At 42.1% G+C, this 19,844-nt stretch overlaps 1 protein-coding gene across 1 annotated transcript; it reads left to right on the top strand.

Moving 5' to 3' along the window:
- Window positions 1-5,371: 5,371 nt before the first annotated feature.
- Window positions 5,372-17,488, top strand: LOC140209692 (interferon-stimulated gene 20 kDa protein-like). The gene is made up of 3 exons (XM_072278070.1): window positions 5,372-5,629; window positions 9,356-9,556; window positions 15,925-17,488. The coding sequence occupies exons 1-3, from the start codon at window positions 5,399-5,401 to the stop codon at window positions 16,069-16,071; spliced, it is 579 nt and encodes a 192-aa protein (XP_072134171.1). The 5' UTR covers window positions 5,372-5,398; the 3' UTR covers window positions 16,072-17,488.
- The last annotated feature ends 2,356 nt before the right edge of the window (window positions 17,489-19,844 follow it).

Raw genomic sequence — 19,844 nt, 5'->3', positions numbered from 1 at the left:
GATGACCTTTCCTGAAGTGTTTTTTGTTTCCAGAAGTTTCTTGGTTACCATTGACTGAGACTTTCCGGTCACTCAATTTTAAATTTCCCAACTCCAATACAGGGGTTTGGACTTGTTTCCTAATCAATGGCCAAGAACTCTGACTCTTACTCCATTAACTTTACCACCTAGAAGACCAGGAATGCAAACAGAAAACTCATTATCTGAAATTGTTGGCCTCTTATGTGTAATGCTTCCAATTAATGAGATGCTATCTTGGAAGTTTATGATACACCCCACTGGCTCGGAGCAGAAGGCTACAGCGCAGCAGTCAGCATGATGCTATTTCAGCTTGGGGCATTCCCGAGTTTGGAGTTCACTTCCAGTGCCACCTATAAGGAGTTTGTATGTTCTCCCTGTGACCGAGTGGGTTTCCTCTGGGTGCTCCAGTTTCCTCCCGCAGTCCAAAGATGCACCAGTTGGTTAGTCATTGTAAATTGTCCAGATTTAATAGATGGGTTGCTGGGTGGTTCAGCTCGTTGGGCTGGAGGGATCCGTCCTTCACTGTATCTCAAATGAAATAAACGAGTGGGAGTAGAAAGAAGAGTTCTAGGTTTTTTTTGTACGCTATTACTGTTACGTTGGTGCCGATAGAGCATGCATAGCATAAAAAACGTGTTGTTTGTGTTAACATCCCGGGTGTGTTGGTTGTTGATGCAAGCAACACATTTCACTGTATGTTTCGATGTAAACATGAGAAATTTGAATCTTGAATCTTATTTATTTTATTTAGAGATGCAGCACAGTAACAGGCCCTTAATGCCCAGTTTCACCCATGTGACCAATTAACCCGCTAACCGACACGCTTTAGGAATGTGGGAGGAAACTGGAGCACCTGGAGGAAACACATGCGATCACAGGGAGAATGTACAAACACCTTACAGGCAGGGGTGGGAATTGAACCTGGGTCGCTGGGTGCTGCAATCAAAGTTCAAAATAAATTTATTACTAAAGTACATATATGACACCATGTACAACCTCGAGATTCATTTTCTTGTGGGTATACTCAATTAATCTATAGAATAATAACTATAACAGAATCAATGAAAGACTGCCCAACTGCAAAGACAAGATACTGCAAATAGAAATAAGATGAAGAAAAATAATAATAATAAATAAATAAGCAATAAATGAAAAAAGCATAGATGAAAAGTCATTGAAAGTGAGTCCATAGGTTGTGGGAACATTTCAGTAATGGGCCGAGTGAAGTTATCCCCTTTGGTTCAAGAGCCTGATGGTTGAGGGGTAATAACTGTTCCTGAGCCTGGTGGTGTGAGTCCTGAGGCTCCAGAACTTGCTTTCTGATGGCAACAGTGAGAAGAGAGCATGGTCTGGGTATTGGGGGTCCCTGATGATGAGATCTGCTTTCCTGCAACAGCGTTTCATTTAGATGAGCTCAATGGTTGGGAGGGCTTTACCTGCGATGGAATACTATTGTGCCAGTCACCTCAGATCTTGGACATATCAAGGGAAACAGGCCATAGGATGTAATGTTAATAACCAATTGCTCATACTAAATCTGAGCAGTCAATACAGTATACAGGTGATCCTGCGGTACAGAAGTTTCGGTAACGAGTTTTCAAATTACAACCAAGCCAAACTGGAATATGAAATAAAATTCACTCATAAATTTTTAGTGAAATCAAAAGTAAATTTAAATGTAGAGGGTTTTGCCTGTGATAGACTGGGCTGCATCACCATCTTCTGCAGCTTTTTCCATTCCTCTCCACACTGTGCATTTTTAGAAGTTTGTCAAAGTTTTTGGTGACATGACAAATCTATGCAAACTTCTAAGAAAGCAGAGGCGCTGTGGTGCTTCCTTTGTGATGATACTAAAGTACTGGTCTCAGGACAGATCCTCTGATGATGTTAATGCTGAGGAATTTAAATCTATGGACCCTCCCCTCCTCCTTCCCCATAATGAAGACTAGCTCATGGATCTATGGAATTGAATCCCCGTCCCTAGCATCATAAAGTGTTACACTAACCACTACAACACACATCAAAGTTGCTGGTGAACGCAGCAGGCCAGGCAGCATCTCTAGGAAAGGTACAGTCGACGTTTCAGGCCAAGACCCTTCGTCGCCACATGGAGCTATATTCACCTGATCAATGAGCCTCCGGATCTATTTTTTTACTGTACTGTTCATCCTGTGTGTGAATCAGCTGACAGAAAGTTGTCCAGAGGGAATTTTAGCAAGACACTAGTAAAGTACAAAAGTGACTAATTCTCTGGATCAATTCATGTAACATGGATATGCAGATGAACAGGCAGGGAATAGAGACTGCATGCAGGCAGATGTGCAGGCATAAATGTGAGGTGCTACTTTTTGGTAGGACTAATCAAAATAGGACATACATGGTAAATGGTAGGACATTGAAGAATGCAGTAGAACAGAGGGATCTTGGAATAATGGTACATAGTTTCCTGAAGGTGGAATCTCATGTGGATAGGGTGGCGAAGAAAGCTTTTGGTATGCTGGCCTTTATAAATCAGAACATTGAATATAGGAGTTGGGATGTAATGTTGAAATTGTACAAGGCACTGGTAAGGCCAAATTTGGAGTATTGTGTACAGCTCTGGTCACCGAATTATAGGAAAGATGTCAACAAAATTGAGAGAGTACAGAGAAGATTTACTAGATTGTTACCTGGGTTTCATCTCCTAAGTTACAGAGAAAGGTTGAACAAGTTGGGTCTTTATTCTTTGGCGCGTAGAAGGTTGAGGGGGGACTTGATAGAGGTATTTAAAATTATGAGGGGGATAGATAGAGTTGACGTGGATAGGCTTTTTCTATTGAGAGTGGCGGAGATTCAAACAAGAGGACATGAGTTGAGAGTTAAAGGGCAAAAGTTTAGGGGTAACATGAGGGGGAACTTCTTTACTCAGAGAGTGGTAGCCGTGTTGAACGAGCTTCCAGCAGAGGTGGTTGAGGCAGGTTTGATGTTGTCTTTTAAAGTTAAATTGGATAGCTATATGGACAGGACCGGAATGGAGGGTTATGGGCTGAGTGCAGGTCGGTGGGACTAGGTGAGAGTAAGAGTTTGGCACAGACTAGAAGGGCGAGATGGCCTGTTTTCGTGTTGTAATTGTTATATGGTTATATGTGGAATTAAATTGGCATCTGAAATTTGAAAGGTTAACTTACTTGCTGATCAAAAGTTGTTCCAAAAGCTGCGACTGCCGTGCTGGTTAATGATGGGCCTGCCCGAGGTATGTAGCTGTATACACCTGTATACCTCATTAATGCAAATATTACAAATATCTAGTCAGCCTATCATGTAGCACAAACTCAATGCATAAAAGTATGCAGACATGGTCAAGAGGTTCAGTTGTTGTTCAGAGCTAACATCAGAATGGAGAAAAATTGTGATCTAAGTGACTTTGATCATGGAATGATTGTTGATGCCAGACTGGGTAGTTTGAGTATTTCAGAAACTGCTGACATCTTGGGATTTTCACACATAACAATCTCTACAGTTTACAGAGAATGGTGGGGAAAAACAAGAAAACATCCAGTAAGTGGCAGTTCTGCGGGTGAAAACACCTTGTTGATGAGAGAGGTCAGAGGGGAACGGCCAGACTGGTTCAAGCTGACAGGAAGGCGACAGTAACTCAGATAACTACGTGTCATAACCATGGTGTGCAGAAGTGTGTCTCTGACTGCACATTGAACCTCATTTGGCTACAACAGCAGAAAACCGCAATGGGTTTGACTCCTGCGCCTAATAAAGCAGACACTGATTGTACACCATGAAATTTGATTTTTTTCATCAGCAGTAGAGTGAAGTGCATAAAAATATTCTAAGTTACAATACGAAATAAATGAAATAAACAAGTAGCGCAAACTGTGAGCAAAATAGTGAGGTTATGACTGGGGATAATAGCCTTTGTTATAATTCCTGTAATTTGGAAGCTGATTTAAAATTTCAGGATGTTAACAGAACTAATAAGGCAGATGGCAAGAAACTATGTACTTTGGTCTGAGATCCAAGGATTAAAGGTTAAGTCTAACAGTTAGACTTAAGGACATTTTTGATTTTCCAAAGAGTGAGGTTAGGCAGAACTTTTACACACGGGTAGTGGTAGAAATATGGAACTCCCTTCTACAAATTGCAAATGATGCTGGACCAATCATTAAATTTAAATCTGAGTTTAATAAATGTTTGATTAGTGAATTATTTAAAGACACAGTGGGAGGGGGAGTGAGTATGTTGGGATTAGGTCACCGATCAGTTGTAAACTCAGCTTGAGGGGTATGGACAGGGTAAATGCAAGCAGGCTTTTTCCATTGAGGTTGGGTGAGACTAGAACTAGAGTTCATGGGTTAAGGATGAAAGGTGAAATTTTTAATGGGAACATGAGATTGTTGAGACTGTGGAAGGATTTGCCAGTGGAGGTGGTGAATGTGAGTTCAATTTCAACATTTAAGAGAAATTTGTGTATGTACGTGGATGGGAGGGCTATAGTCCAGGTACAGGTCAATAGGAATAGGCAAAATAGTAGTTTAGCATGGATTAGATGGGCTGAAGGGCCTGTTGCTGTGCCATAGTGTTCTGTGACTCATTGCATGTGGGAAAGGGTTTGTGAGACTACTCATCTTCGTCTTGTTCCTGTGTTGTCATGAAAATGCACAAAGATTAATTAAAAATACCACAAAATGCAATAGGCTGGCTGGTATTTGGAAACAGGATAATAGAGCAATAGACATAAAATGTTGGAGGAAATCCGCTGGTCAGGCAGCATCTCTGAAGATGAATAAACATTTGTGGGAATGATATAATAGAGTTTCCTTTGTAACGGGTGACATTCTTCAGAACTCAAATATAGTGGAAGTTACACCCAAACTTTTTTTTTACCATCTCTGGCACTTGCAATGTAAATTGAAGCATCACAGTGTGTGTACACGTATGGAGTATGTCACCGATCTTTTTGTCACAGAGAGAAATTCATGCTGCTATCATTTCCTGTCAGGTGACCTAGGTTTGCATATCAACAACCTTTGGGGAATTGTTTAGCAGAACGTACACTCAACTTCTGCTGAAAAATATTTTTAAGGCAGAGTGTATTCATGTGATTTTTGTTGTGGCAAGCCAACACAACAATAAACAAATAAGACAACATTGTAACCATGGATACTATTAAATCTGTGCATATATTATCTCTGTTGTTGACTTACTGATACCTTACTGAACAGAAAGTGACGACAAAGCTGTTGAAATTTGGATATGCTTTGTCACCGGCAGGCGTGGGTTCAGTATAAAAGTGACTGAGCAAATGAGGAAACAAGAGAGTGAAGAGGAAGTTGCTGTTGCTACATTGGACTGTTTGCAAGGACCACTGAGTACAAACCGTACAATGATAGATCCTTCCAAGTATGTTGCCATGGACTGTGAGATGGTGGGGCTTGGCCGCAATGGCCGTGACAGTGGTCTGGCACGCTGTAGCATCGTCGATTATGATGGGAAGGTGATCTACGACAAATTTATCAAACCAGTTGGGACAATTACAGATTACAGGACGCCCGTGAGTGGGATTCGTCCATCGGATATGGATACAGCCGTGCCTTATCATATCGCCAGGGAAGAGGTAAGTTTCCCCTTGTAATAATTCTCGTAATTATTCAGCCACATAACCATTCTTATTAATCCTTCCTTGAATATGTCTAACATCTTATTGAGAGATCTGGTGAAGGACTACCTGTATGGAAGTTTTTATGTAGCACCCATTGTGCCTTCATAAGACCATAAGATATACGAACAGAATTAGGCCATTTGTCCATTGAGTTTGGTCCATCATTCCATCATGGCTGATTTATTATCCCTTTCAACCACATTCTCCTGCCTTCTCCCCATAACCTTTGATGCCCTGACTAGTCAAGAACCTATCATCCTCTGCCTTAAATATACCCAATGACTTCAGGATGTTCAAAACTACTTTAAAGCCAATGGAAAGATTTGGAAGAATGGCTACTTTGAGAAATTAGGAAAAAGTGATAGCCTGTTTATATCTAACGAGCTCACACACGTGATAATAAATGGACTGCTTTAGTAATCTGGTAAATATTGGACCCAGTACAAGGGGAATTACCCAGCTGTTTAATGCCACAAATCTTTAGCGTCTATTTGCAAACAGAGAGAACCTGAGGTTTCAAACTCCTGGGAGTGCACATCACAAACAACTTCCCATGGTCCCAGAACACATCCTACACAGCCAAGAAAGCTCACCAACGCCTCTGCTTTCTGAAGGGGCTGAACTTTGCACACCTATACTGACATCATTCTACAGATGCGCAGTATCAAGCTGCACCACTGCTTGATATGGAAACTGCACTGTGGCAGACAGGAATCTCTACAGCAGATAGTCAAAACTGCCCAGCACATCACCAGCTCCAGCCTACCCACCACAAAGGACATATATACTGAAAGGTGCCGGACAAAGGCCAGTAACGTTGTGAAGGATCCGCCCCCCCCCCCCCCCCGCTCATGAACTGTTTGTCCCACTCCCATCAGGGAGGAGGCTACATGGCACCCACGCTGGGACCACCAGACTCAAAAGTAGATACTTTCCACAAGCAGTAAGGCTGATCAACACCTCCACCTACAAACCCCACTGCCACTCTATTATTTCCCATCAGTCATTTCAGGTACAGCCTCACGGTCACTTTATGGACATACAGTCTCTCGAAGAATATAAGCTATCTTGTGTATTTATATTTATTGTGTGTTGTTTTATTATCATTATTTGTTCTTTATCTTTTGTGGTTTTGTTTATGCTGCATCGGATCCAGAGAAACAATAACTTTGTTCTCCTTACACTTGTGTTCATTAATCTAGAGTCTAATGGCTCAACCCTTTGAATACAGGATTCCGTTGGCAATGCTACAGAATGATCAGTGTAGATTTTGTACTCCAGTCTCTTAAGTGGGACTTGAAGCAGAGCCATACTGCAAGTCATTATTTCCCAGTCGAAAAGTAAGCTGTCAAACCAGTTGTGTTCAGCAGTAGCCGACCAATCAACTTCATGACTGCTTTGAGGGAAATGAAACTAGAGGCTGTCTATTCTTATCACACTTCTTCCCCACCCACTAACTCATCAAGAAACTTAACTGAATTAATTAATTGCCCGAGAATCTTAGTGACAAGGCTGGGTTTTGAGGAGCGAAACCAAGAGAGTATTATCAATAGGAGAGATTCTGCAAATGCTGGAAATCCAGAGTATGCCAGAGGAACTCAGCAGGTCAGGCAGCGTCTGTGGAAAGGAATAAAGAGTAATGTTTCTGGCTGGGACTCTTCTTCAGGTCTGGAAAGGAAGGGGTACAAAGCCAGAATTAGACGGTGGGGGGCGGACGGGAAGGAGTACCAGCTGGCAGGTGATAGGTGAAACCAGATGAGGGGAAAAACGAAGAAACCATAGGAGCAGACAAAATACTGGAGGATCTCAGCAGGTCAGGCAATAAAGAGTCGATGTTTTGTGCTGGGATCATTCATCAGATCGGGAAAGGAAGATTGAAAGAGACAGAATAAGAAGTTGGGGGTGAGCGAGGGGAAGGGGTGCCAGCTGGCAGGTAATAGGTGAAGTCAGGTAAGGGGGAAAATCAAAAAATAGATTAGTAACATACGAAATGCTTGAGGACCTCAGCAGGTTAGGCAGTACCTCTGGAAAGGAATAAAGAGGAAACATTTCAGGCTGAGACCCATCATCAAGACTGGAAAAGTATTTGTCAGACAAATTATTAGCTTTCAGTTCATCAAAGCTTTCTAAAACTTCAGTAAAGGTTCCCCTGCAAAATATGAACGGATTTCTGAAATTTCAGGGATATTCCGTATGATTTTGGATAAAGTGGATTCTCTTTTCCATGGGACGTCATTGGTTCTGGGCAGACTGGGCTCATCTGTGCTGTAATTTCTTTCAGTCCAGGGTGAAGGGTGTCAACCTAAAATGTTGACTGTCTACTTCCCTGCCTGACGTGATGATTTTCCCCTGACAGTGTGTGTGTTGCTCCAGATTCCAAAATCTGCAGTGCCGTGTGTCTTCTGTAATCTGATTCTGTCCGATGTTTGTTTGATCAAATAGATCTTTATTTGGTAGTGTTATCAATAGAAAAGGATCCAAACCAAATAAATGGAGTATGAAGTATGCATCAATAATGTAATTAAATGTAAGTACTCAGTGATAGGTGTCTGGAAGGCACTGCCTGGTATGGTGGCAGAGGCAGATACAGCAGAGACTTTCAATATACCTTTACATGAATATGTGAAAAATGGAAGCATATGGATATTGTTTATGCAGAGGGGATTAGTTAGGATGGCCATTTAATTACTAATTTAATTGGATCGGCACAACATTGTGGGTCGAAGGGCCTGTTTCTGCACTATGATATTTCGTCGAGCACCTGCGCTCCGTCCGCCACAACAGACAGGATCTCCCGGTTGCCACCCACTTTAACTCTGCTTCACATTCCCATTCGGATATGTCCATACATGGTCTCCTCCACTGTCATGATGAGGCTAAACTCAGGTTGGAGGAGCAACACTTCATACACCGTCCAGGTAGTCTCCAGCCCCTTGGTATGAACATCGAATTCTCCAACTTCCGGTAATTCCCTCCCCCTCCCTTCCCCTATCCCTATTTCACTCTGCCCGCTCCCCCAGCTGCCTACTACCTCCCTCATGGTTCTGCCTCCTCCTACTACCCACTGTGTTTTCCCCTATTCCTTCTTCACCTTTCCTGCCTATCCCCTCCCTGCTTCCCCACCCACCCCTTTATCTTTCCCCTTACTGGTCTTTCACCTGGAACCTACCAGCCATCTCCTTCCCACCCCACCTTCCTCATTGGGCCTCTGCCCCTTCCCTCTTCAGTCCTGACAGAGGGTTCCGGCCCGAAACGTTGACTGATCGTTTCCGTGGATGCTGCCCGACCTGCTGAGTTCCTCCAGCGTGTTGTAAGTGTTGCTTTGACCCCAGCACCTGCAGAGTATTTTGTGTTTATGATGTTTCTATGTTCTTAAATGCTGGGCTGACAATCCTTTTCCTGTTATTTGTACTTCATATAATTCAGAGTAATTATCTGGCATCTGTGGCTAAACAGTTAATATTTGTGTTTGCTAACATCACACTGGCGGCTTCCAGATAGCTTGACCGACACCCATCCTTCATACAACACCAACAATTGTTTTTTCTCTGTAGGACCTCGCTGTGTGCAAAAAAAAGTCAATCGCAGCTTTGACACTTTTAAAGCACCTTGAGACATCTTGAGGAAAAGTGCTATTGGAATGAAAGTTGGTTGCGCTAACAGTCTGCTGTTTCCATTCAGATTCTGAAGATCTTGAAAGGAAAGATTATTGTGGGCCACGATCTTAGGTCTGACTTCCATGTACTGAAAACAGACCGTTCAAGCTACGCCATACGGGACACATCATCGTGCAGGTTACTGATCATAAAAGCAAACCTGAAAACTGACAGACAGGCCTCGTTAAAAGTTCTCTGCCAGAAACTACTGGGGAAAAGAATACAGGTAAAGAGTTGGTTTGCAAGGTCACATGAAACTTCTCTTCCTCTGTAATGCTTCAAATTCCATTCCATTCATTCTTCAAAGTTTAAAGTTCGAGTAATTATTTTATCAAAGTGCATATATGTCACCATAGGCTGCCTTGAGATACATTTCCTTGTCGGTACTCACAATAAATACAAATAAACACAACAGAATTAATGAAAGACTGCACACAACAAAGATGGCAAACAACCACTGTGCAAAAGACAACAAACTGCAAATACAAAAAGAAAAAAAACACAAAATAATATTAATAATAATACATCAGTAACAAATAATGAGAACATGAGTTGTAGGCTCCTCATATGATAAGCCATTCAATCCCCGAATCATTTTTGTGAACCTCCTTTGAACCCTCTCCAATGTCCGCACGCCCTCTCTTAGATAATGAGTAGGTACACGAGTAGGGAAGATTTACAGGAATACAAACTGAACATGAGGGAATGGGATTACCTCAAAGAGATGACTTTGTTGGCCTGGGCGAGTTGGGCCAAAGGACTGGTTTCCATGTTGTACAACTCTGGCCCTACAACAGCACCAATGTATGATGGAATCCTGGCCTTTACACAGGATCTCTCAATGGACACATGTCTGGCACAAATGGTAGAGCTACTTCCTCACAGTTCTGATGACCCTAGTTAATCATGACCTCAGCTACTGTCAATGTAGAGTTTTTAACCCCCTGGGTTCCTCTAAGTACTTACTTTTCCTCCCACAGTCCTGACACAATTAGGTTAAATGGCCACTGTAAATTCCCCCTGGTTGCTTGCAACTTCATAACACCATAAGGTAGATGCAGATTAGGCCATTCGGCCCATTAAGTCTGATCTGCCTTTTGATCATGGCTGATTTATTTTCCCTCTCCACCTCATTCTCTTGTCTTCACCCCGTAACCTTTGATACCCTTACCAAACAAGAACGTATCAACCTCTGCTTTAAATCTACCCAATGACTTGATGTCCACAACTGCCTGTGGCAATGAATTCTGCTGATTTATTACTGTCCAGCTAAGGAAACTCCTCAACATCTCTCTTCTAAAGGGATGTCCTTGTATTCTGAGGCATTTCAATATTTGATAGGTCTTGATGTGATCTCCTCTCATCCTTCTGAATACCAGTGAGTACAGGTCCAGAGCCATCAGTCGGTCCTCATATGGTAAGGCCAGTGATGTTGTGGGGATGGAACTGGACTCTCTCACGGTGGTGTCTGAAAAGAGGATGCTGTCCAAGTTGCGTGCCATCTTGGACAATGTCCCCCATCCACTACATGATGTACTGGTTGGGCACAGGAGTACATTCAGCCAGAGACTCATTCCACCGAGATGCAACACAGAGCATCATAGGAAGTCATTCCTGCCTGTGGCCATCAAATATATATTAATGACTTGGATGAGGGAATTAAATGCAGCATCTCCAAGTTTGCGGATGACACGAAGCTGGGTGGCAGTGTTAGCTGTGAGGAGGATGCTAAGAGGATGCAGAGTGACTTGGATAGGTTGGGTGAGTGGGCAGATTCATGGCAGATGCAATTTAATGTGGATAAATGTGAAGTTATCCACTTTGGTAGCAAAAATAGGAAAACAGATTATTATCTGAATGGTGGCCGATTAGGAAAAGGGGAGGTGCAACGAGACCTGGGTGTCATTATACACCAGTCATTGAAAGTGGGCATGCAGGTACAGCAGGCGGTGAAAAAGGCAAATGGTATGCTGGCATTTATAGCGAGAGGATTTGAGTACAGGAGCAGGGAGGTACTACTGCAGTTGTACAAGGCCTTGGTGAGACCACACCTGGAGTATTGTGTGCAGTTTTGGTCCCCTAATCTGAGGAAAGACATCCTTGCCATAGGGGGAGTACAAAGAAGGTTCACCAGATTGATTTCTGGGATGGCAGGACCTTCATATGAAGAAAGACTAGATGAACTGGGCTTGTACTCGTTGGAATTTAGAAGATTGAGGGGGGATCTGATTGAAACGTATAAAATCCTAAAGGGATTGGACAGGCTAGATGCAGGAAGATTGTTCCCGATGTTGGGGAAGTCCAGAACAAGGGGTCACAGTTTGAGGATAAAGGGGAAGCCTTTTAGGACCGAGATTAGGAAAAACTTCTTCACTCAGAGAGTGGTGAATCTGTGGAATTCTCTGCCACAGGAAGCAGTTGAGGCCAGTACATTGGCTATATTTAAGAGGGAGTTAGATATGGCCCTTGTGGCTACGGGGATCAGGGGGTATGGAGGGAAGGCTGGGGCAGAGTTCTGAGTTGGATGATCAGCCATGATCATAATAAATGGCGGTGCAGGCTCGAAGGGCCGAATGGCCTACTCCTGCACCTATTTTCTATGTTTCTATGTTTACAACTCCTCCCTTGGAGAGTCAGACACCCTGAGCCAATAGGCTGGTCCTGGACTTATTTCCTGGCATAAATTCCATATTTCTATTTAACTATATTAATTTAACCATAAATTTAATTATTAATTTAACTATGTTAATTTAACCATAAATTTAATTATATTAATTTATATATATAGTTAACTATTTAACTATATTATATAGTTAACTATTTAACTATATTAATTTAACCATAAATTTAATTATTAATTTAATTAAATTTATAGTTAAATTTAACTATAAATTTAACCATAAATTTAACTATTTAACCATAAATTTAACGATTTATGGTTTTATTACTATTTAATTATTTATGGTGCAACTGTAATAAAAACCAATTTCCCCCGGGAAAATATAGTTTAATATTTAACTATATTAATTTAACCATAAATTTAATTATTAATTTAACTATGTTAATTTAACCATAAATTTAATTATATTAATTTATATAGTTATATAGTTAACTATTTAACTATATTAATTTAACCATAAATTTAATTATTAATTTAACTATATTAATTTAACCATAAATTTAATTATTAATTTAACTATGTTAAATATGTTAATATTTAACTATATTAATTTAACCATAAATTTAATTATTAATTTAATTAAATTTATAGTTAAATTTAACTATAAATTTAACCATAAATTTAACAATTTATGGTTTTATTACTACTTAATTATTTATGGTGCAACTGTAATGAAAACCAATTTCCCCCGGGATCAATAAAGTATGACTATGACTATAAGTATGACTGTGACTAACCCTTTCATTTCTGAAATCATTCTTGTGAATCTCCTCTGAACCAATGGCAGCACATCCTTTCTTAGATAAGGGGCCCAAAACTGCTCACAATACTCCAAGTGACGCCTTATATAGGTATCCGTTAGTCTCATGAGACCATGGATTTGCGCCTTGGAAGGTTTCCAGGGTGCAGGCCTGGGCAAGGTTGTATGGAAGACCGGCAGTTGCCTATGCTGCAAGTCTCTCCTCTCCACGCCACCGATGTTGTCCAAGGGAAGGGCATTAGGACCCATACAGCTTGGCACCAGTGTTGTCACAGAACAATGTGTGGTTAAGTGCCTTGCTCAAGGACACAACACACTGCCTCAGCTGAGGCTCGAACTAGCGACCTTCAGAACACTAGACCAATGCCTTATAAAGCCTCAACATTACATCCTTCCTTTTATATTCTAGTCGTCAGCAAATGCTTGCTCACATTGTATTTGCCTTCTCACTAGCAACACAACCTCCAAATTAACCTTTAGGGAACCCTTTGCAACTCGGATTTTAGAATTTTCTCTCCATTTAGAAAATAGTCTATGCTTTTATTTCTTCCTCCAAAGTACATAACCACGCAATTCCTGGCACTATATTCCATCTGCCGCTCGCTTGCCCATTCTCCTAATCTGTTTATGTTCCTCTGCAGTCTCCCTTCTTCCTCAACTCTACCTGCCCCTCTACCTATCTTCGTATTGCATGAACAAGCTCATAGCGTCATGCTGCATGAACACTGGACCTCAGTGTCTGAACGGACCATTACTAGAGTTTAGAAAAACGAGAATGGATCTTATAGGAATTTAGATGCAGGAAGGAGTTCCTAATGATGAAGACTGGATTGGATTGTTTTTTATTGTTGCATGTTCTGAGACAGTGAAAAGCTTTTGTTTTGCATACTACCCAGGCAGATCATACCAAACATCAAGGCAGTTATAGGGGAGGTGCAGGGCAGGTAGACAAAGTTAAGGACCGGGGAGCCACAGTGTAAGGATAAAGGAGTAAGTTCAAAGTTCAAAGTAAAATTTATTATCAGAGTATATACATGTCACCACATACAACCCTGAGATTCTTTTTTCTGCAGGCATACTTGGCAAATCTATAGAATAATAACTGTAAACAGGATCATTGGACAACAAACTGTGCAAGTGTAGATATTAAAAAAAGCAATAAATAATAAGCATGAAATAACAAGATAAGAGAGTCCTTAAATGAGTGTAGGTATCCCCTTTTGTTCAAAGAGCCTGATAGCTGAGGGGTAGTAACTGAACTTGAACCTAGTGCCGTCAGTCCTGGGGCATTTGTACCTTCTACCTGATGGCCACAGCAAGAAAAGAGTATGATCTGGGTGGTGAGGATCTTTGATGATGGATGCTCCTTTTCTACGGCAACATTTCATGTAGATGTGCTCAATGGTTTGGAGGGTTTTCCCATGATGTACTGGGCTGAATCCATAAACTTTTGAAGGATTTTCTGCTCAAAGGCATTGGTGTTCCCAAACCAGGCTGTAATGCAGCAAGTCAACACACTTCCAATCATACGTCTGTAGAAGTTTGCCAAGGTTTTTGATGACATGCCAAACTTTCGCAGACTCCTGAGGTAGCAAAGGTGCTGTCGTGCTTTCTTCGCAATTATATTTATATGATAGGTCCAGGCCAGGTCCTCTGAGATAGTGACATTCAGGAATTTAAAGTTACTGACCCTATCCACCTCTGATCCTTCAATGATTACTGGCTCTTGGACCACTGGTTTCCCTCTCCTGAAGTCTACAATCAGTTCCTTGGTCTTATTGACATTGAGTGAGAGGTTGTTGTTATTACACCACTCAGCCAAATTTTTCAATTTCCTTCCTGTATGCTGATTTATCTGATTCCTCATTGTCTGATGTCATCAGCAAACTTGTAAATGGTGTTGGAGCTATACTTAGCCAGACAGTCAAAGGTGTAAAGCGAGTAGAGCAGAGGGCTAAGCACACATTCCAGTGGTGCTCCTGTGCTGATGGAGATTGTGGAGGAAATGTTTTCGCCAATCCAAACTGACTGGGCTCTACAAGTGAGGAAATCTAAGATCCAATTGCAAAAGGGTGTATTGAGGCTCAGGTCTTGAAGTTTTAGTTTTGAGGGGATGATGGTGTTAAATGCTGAGCTGTAATCGATAAAGAATACCCTGATGAAGGGTCTTGGCCTGAAACCTCAACTATTCACTCTTTTCCATAAGTGTTGCCTGTCCTGCTGAGTTCCTCCGGCATTTTGTGTGTGTTACATAGAACAGAGAAATGTCTTCTCCCAGAGGATAGAGAATTTCTCTACCTCAAAATTAGATATTATTCTAGGGGGCAAGAGAAATCAAAAGATATGGTGAGAAATCAACAAGGTATTAAAGTAACAAAGAATCTGCCAGAGAAACTCATCTGTCAGCTGGTCAACCAGCACCTGTGGGGGAGGGGGGACAGGTTGAGACTGTGCCTCTGGGCTGAGAGTGGAGAGGGGAGATGGGCATTATAAAGTGGAATGGAGGAGGGGCGAGGTAGGGGGCAAGTAGGTGATTGGTGGAGTGAGGAGGAGGTGAAGGATGGCGATCCAGTTGGGGGAGGTGGAAGACTGAGGCAGGTGAGTGATAGGCAAAAGCTGACGGAAAAGATTAAAACGAAAAGATGTTGATTTTGGATGGTCTGCCATAATTATATTAAATGGCTCGAAGTTCAAAATTCACAGTAGATACAAAGAAACACAATAGAATCAATGATAAAATACACACAAAGGCAGACAACCAATGTGCAAAAGATGGCAAATTGCTCAAATACAAAAAGAAACAAAATAATAATAATAATAAATAGATAATAGTGAGAACATAAATTGTAGAGTCCTTGAAAGAGAGTCCATATGTTGTGGAATCAGTTCAGTGTTGAGGTGTGTGAAGTTATCCACACTGGTTCAGGAGCCTGATGGTTGAGGGGTAATAGCTGTTCCTGAACCTGATGGTGTGGGATCTGAGGCTCCTGTACCTCCTTCCCAAAGGCTGCAGTGAGAAGAGAGCATAACCTGGATGGTGAAACCTGCTCTGGGGCCAAATTGTTTGCTCCTCCCCTAACTTCTATGTTTTGATAACATGTCTGTGACTTTTCCCACACCATGTTCCTGACTTGTTCCTCCTTTTCTTCAACAGGACAGCTGCAGAGGACACTCGTCTGTGGAAGATGCAAGTGCAGCAATGGAGCTTTTCAAACTTGTAGACAACACGTGGGAGCTTCAACTCACCAGGGGCCTCAGGGTGGAGATAGTAAACAGATTTGAAAGATGGGACAGATATTAATGAATAAAACAGCACCAGATTAGGAATTCTGATTTTCATACGCCAGATAAACAAGTAATTATATCTGCTGTAAGCCAAGGTCACAAAGTGTCTTCATTTTTTTTCTCATTTTTCCCAATCCCACAAGCTACTTGTTCTTTCCTGAAGTTCAGTGCAAGGACTCACCATACCAATGGCCTTTTGTCCTGTGTGGCCCCCTGGAGTATTGGGCTGCTGGTAATGCAAGGAGTTACCCATTGCTTAACTTATTATTCTGTCATTTCAGCCCATTTTACTACCTGGTCCAGATCCAACTGCAAGGCTTGATCGCCTTCCTCATTGTCTGATACTCCGACAATCTTGGTGTCATCTGCAAATTTGCTGACCCAGTTTACCACACCATCATTAATATAGATGACAAACAACAGTAGGCTTTTCACTTTGCCTTTTATCCCCCCAAGGTGAAGGAACCATACTTGGGATACTTATCCTTCCATTCCCTGTTACGTAGGCACGGCGTAAAATCAACAGCAGAGTAGTAGAATGAAACATTTTTACCGAGTCATGCCAGCAACAATATGCATTGGGCAACTTACAGTGTGGAAGCGATGAGCCAGGTCCACAGAGAGAAAAAACGTGCACACTTGAAAGCCCATGCAAAAAAAGAGAAAGCCTTCCGTATGTAGGAGGCCCAATCAATTCACCGCACCATCAATCGGCCGCACGCACACTTGCTCCATTCTCACGATCGATGCAATATGGTTCACTCCCACTTTCATTAGCTCAGGGATTTGGGACAATTGTTGGAAGCCTATGATTGTCCAGGGTGATTAGATAATTGAACCCGGAGTGGTAAGACCCTCTGGACTGGGGTTCCCAACCTTTTTTATGCCAGGGACCAATACCATTAAGCAGAGTGTCTGTGAACCCCAGGTTGGGAACCCTTGCTATACACTGTCTGGTGAGCTGTCACACAACTATGAACCTGTAGTACATTGATTCAGTGGGGTATAGTTTTAATGCATCTTTTGACCAGAGTTCTTGTTGGATTCCATAAACACAAGAGATTCTGCAGATGCTGGAAATCCAGAGTAATATGCACAATATGTTGGAGGAACTCAGCAGGTCAGGCATCATCTATGAAGAGGAAAAACAATCGACATTTCGGGCCGAGACCCTTCATCAGGATGATATAGAGCAGAAAGGGGGAATGAAGGGACTTGACCGGAAACGTCGACTCTTTGATCCTCTCCATGGGTGCTGCCTGACCTGCTGAGTTCCTCCAGCATTTTGTTTGATGGGACTGTGGGGAGTATAAACCCCAATTAGTGTGAATGGATGTGTAATAGTCCTTGGACTCCGTCGGCTAAAGGACTATTTTTGAGCTGTATGACTACAAAATCACATTTGAGTTAATTGTCTAACAATAAAGAATCTTCAGGGAAAGAGTCCAGGCTGCTAACTGAATGAATAGCTAGCACCATCCACTGGAGAGTACAAGAACTGCACCCACACACCATCAAACATCAGAGGGTAGGGAACTTCACTGAACTCTTGACCGATACAAAATTGCTTTATTCTGAGTGTATCAAGATGAGGGTATTTCATCTCATTCTACCTCATAAAGATGTACTCTACACACAAAGCGTAATTTTTAAGGGCCCACTGCCCATCTAAAACTGGTGCATCAGATTTGACATCAGCGGAGAAGACTAAAGATTAGCTTAGAAGTAGAGCATCGGTTCATAGAACAGTACAGAACAGGAAGAGGCCCTTCGGCCAATGATGGTGTGCCAAACCAGCTGAAAAGTAAATCAAAGGTACCAAAAACTAATCTCTCCTACCTTCACAGTGTCCATATCTTCCTCATACCCATGTGCCAATCTAAACGTTTCTTAAAAGCCTCTAATGTATTTGCCTCTTCCATGATACCAGGGAGCGCATTCCAGGCATCCACCAATCTAAGTAAAAAACTTACCCCTCACATCCCCTTTGAACCTACCCCCTCTTACCTTCAGTGCATGCCCTTTTCTATTAGATATTTATACTTTGGGAAACAGATACTCCCTCTCTACTCTATCTATATCTCTCATTATCTTACAAACCTCTGTCAGATCTCCCCTTAGCCTCTGGCACTCCAGAGAAAACAGCCCAAGTTTATCCAGCCTCTTATGATAGCACATGACCTCTAAACCAGACAGCATCCTGGTAAGATTCTTCTGTACCTCTCCAAAGCCTCAGCATCCTACAGTGGGGTGACCAAATCTATATGCAATCCTCCAGATGTGGCCTAACCAGAGGTTTATAAAGTTGCAACATAACCTCTTGACTTTTGAACTCAATCCCTCAAATAATTAAAGCAAGCATTCCATAAGCAAGACAAATAAACAGGAATGTGGAAGCGATTAGAAATGAGACAGAAAAAAAGAATTTAAAATATGTGTCAAGAATCAAGATTCATAGAGTTTTGCAGCATAGTTGGTGTGGTATGACATGGGTGATCATGGTCTTATGACCAGGATTGTTCTTGACAGTTTTTTCAGAAGTCGTTTGCCAATGCCTTCTTACAGGTAGTATCTTTACAAGATGGGTAACCCCAGCCATTATCAATACCGTTCAGGGTTTTTCTCCTGGTGTCAGTGGTCACACAAACCTGGAATGATACGCAGCAGCTGCTCATATGACCCTCCACCACCTGCTCCCATAGCTTCACGTGACCCTGATCGTGGTGGAGGGCGTGGAGGGGGGTGGGCTAAGCAGGTGCTACACCTTGCCCAAGGGTGTCCTGCAGGGTATTAGAGGGAAGGAACGCCTTACACCTCCTTTGGTAGAGACGCACCTTCGCACCGCTACCCATAACTCCCTTTACCAATCAAAAACCAATTACATCCAAAATGCAATTCGTGATAATGTAGGGTTCTGTTGATACTGTACTGACCATCCCTTCACTAGCGTGATCCTATCTGGAGATTCTTTAGACCGGTACTGGACATGTCCAAAGGTGCAGTGGGTAGTTACCACTCTGTGGGAGAGCAAGAGAAATGGAGTATCTCTGGCCAAGCTGACTGAAACCTCTTTGCTGCAAATTGGCACCATCGATTAACTGTTGACATTAAGTTGACTGTTAAGTTGCTGAGAAAAGGCAGTTAAGGAGCATAGGCTACCTCATCTAAACATCAAGTCAGTTATTCTTGCTCTTAGGTCTCTGTCCTGTCCAAATGGCTCAAGGCCAAACTTTCACTGGAGTCATGTAAGAACAAGATGTACTGATCTTGCCCAAACCACATTGAACGTGTCTCCAAGTTTCATGTGATACCATTTGCCAAGAATTTATGCCAATCTGGCCAAGTTTAGTGAAACATAAATATTTAAATTGAAAGAGCTGTGATCTCTCTACCATTGCTCAACCTTTTCTCTGCTGGCTCGGGGTCTAGTCTGGTCTGGTGATGGCTTTATAGTTGTTATTGCTGTTGGTGAGGACACATTTGGAGCATTCAGTTTTGATCACCCTGCTATGGCAAAGGCACCGTTAAAGCCTAAACAAGGGCAGCAAAGGGTTACGAAGATATTGCCAAGATTTGAGGGATTGAGTTATAGGGGGAGGTTGAGGAGTCTGGTATTTTTTTCTGTGGAGTGTAGGATAATGAGGAGTGATCTAATAGTGCTGCAAACAAGAGAAAATCTGCAGATGCTGGAAATCCAGAGCAGCACACACAAAATGCTGGAGGAACTCAGCAGTCCAGGCAGCATCTATGGAAAAGAGTAAACAGTTGACATTTCAGGCCAAGACCCTT

This window comes from Mobula birostris, chromosome 14 (assembly GCF_030028105.1).
Source record: "Mobula birostris isolate sMobBir1 chromosome 14, sMobBir1.hap1, whole genome shotgun sequence".
Lineage (NCBI taxonomy): Eukaryota > Metazoa > Chordata > Chondrichthyes > Myliobatiformes > Myliobatidae > Mobula > Mobula birostris.
The sequence above is the reverse complement of the archived record's forward strand: the minus strand, read 5'-3'. Positions and strand labels throughout refer to the sequence as shown.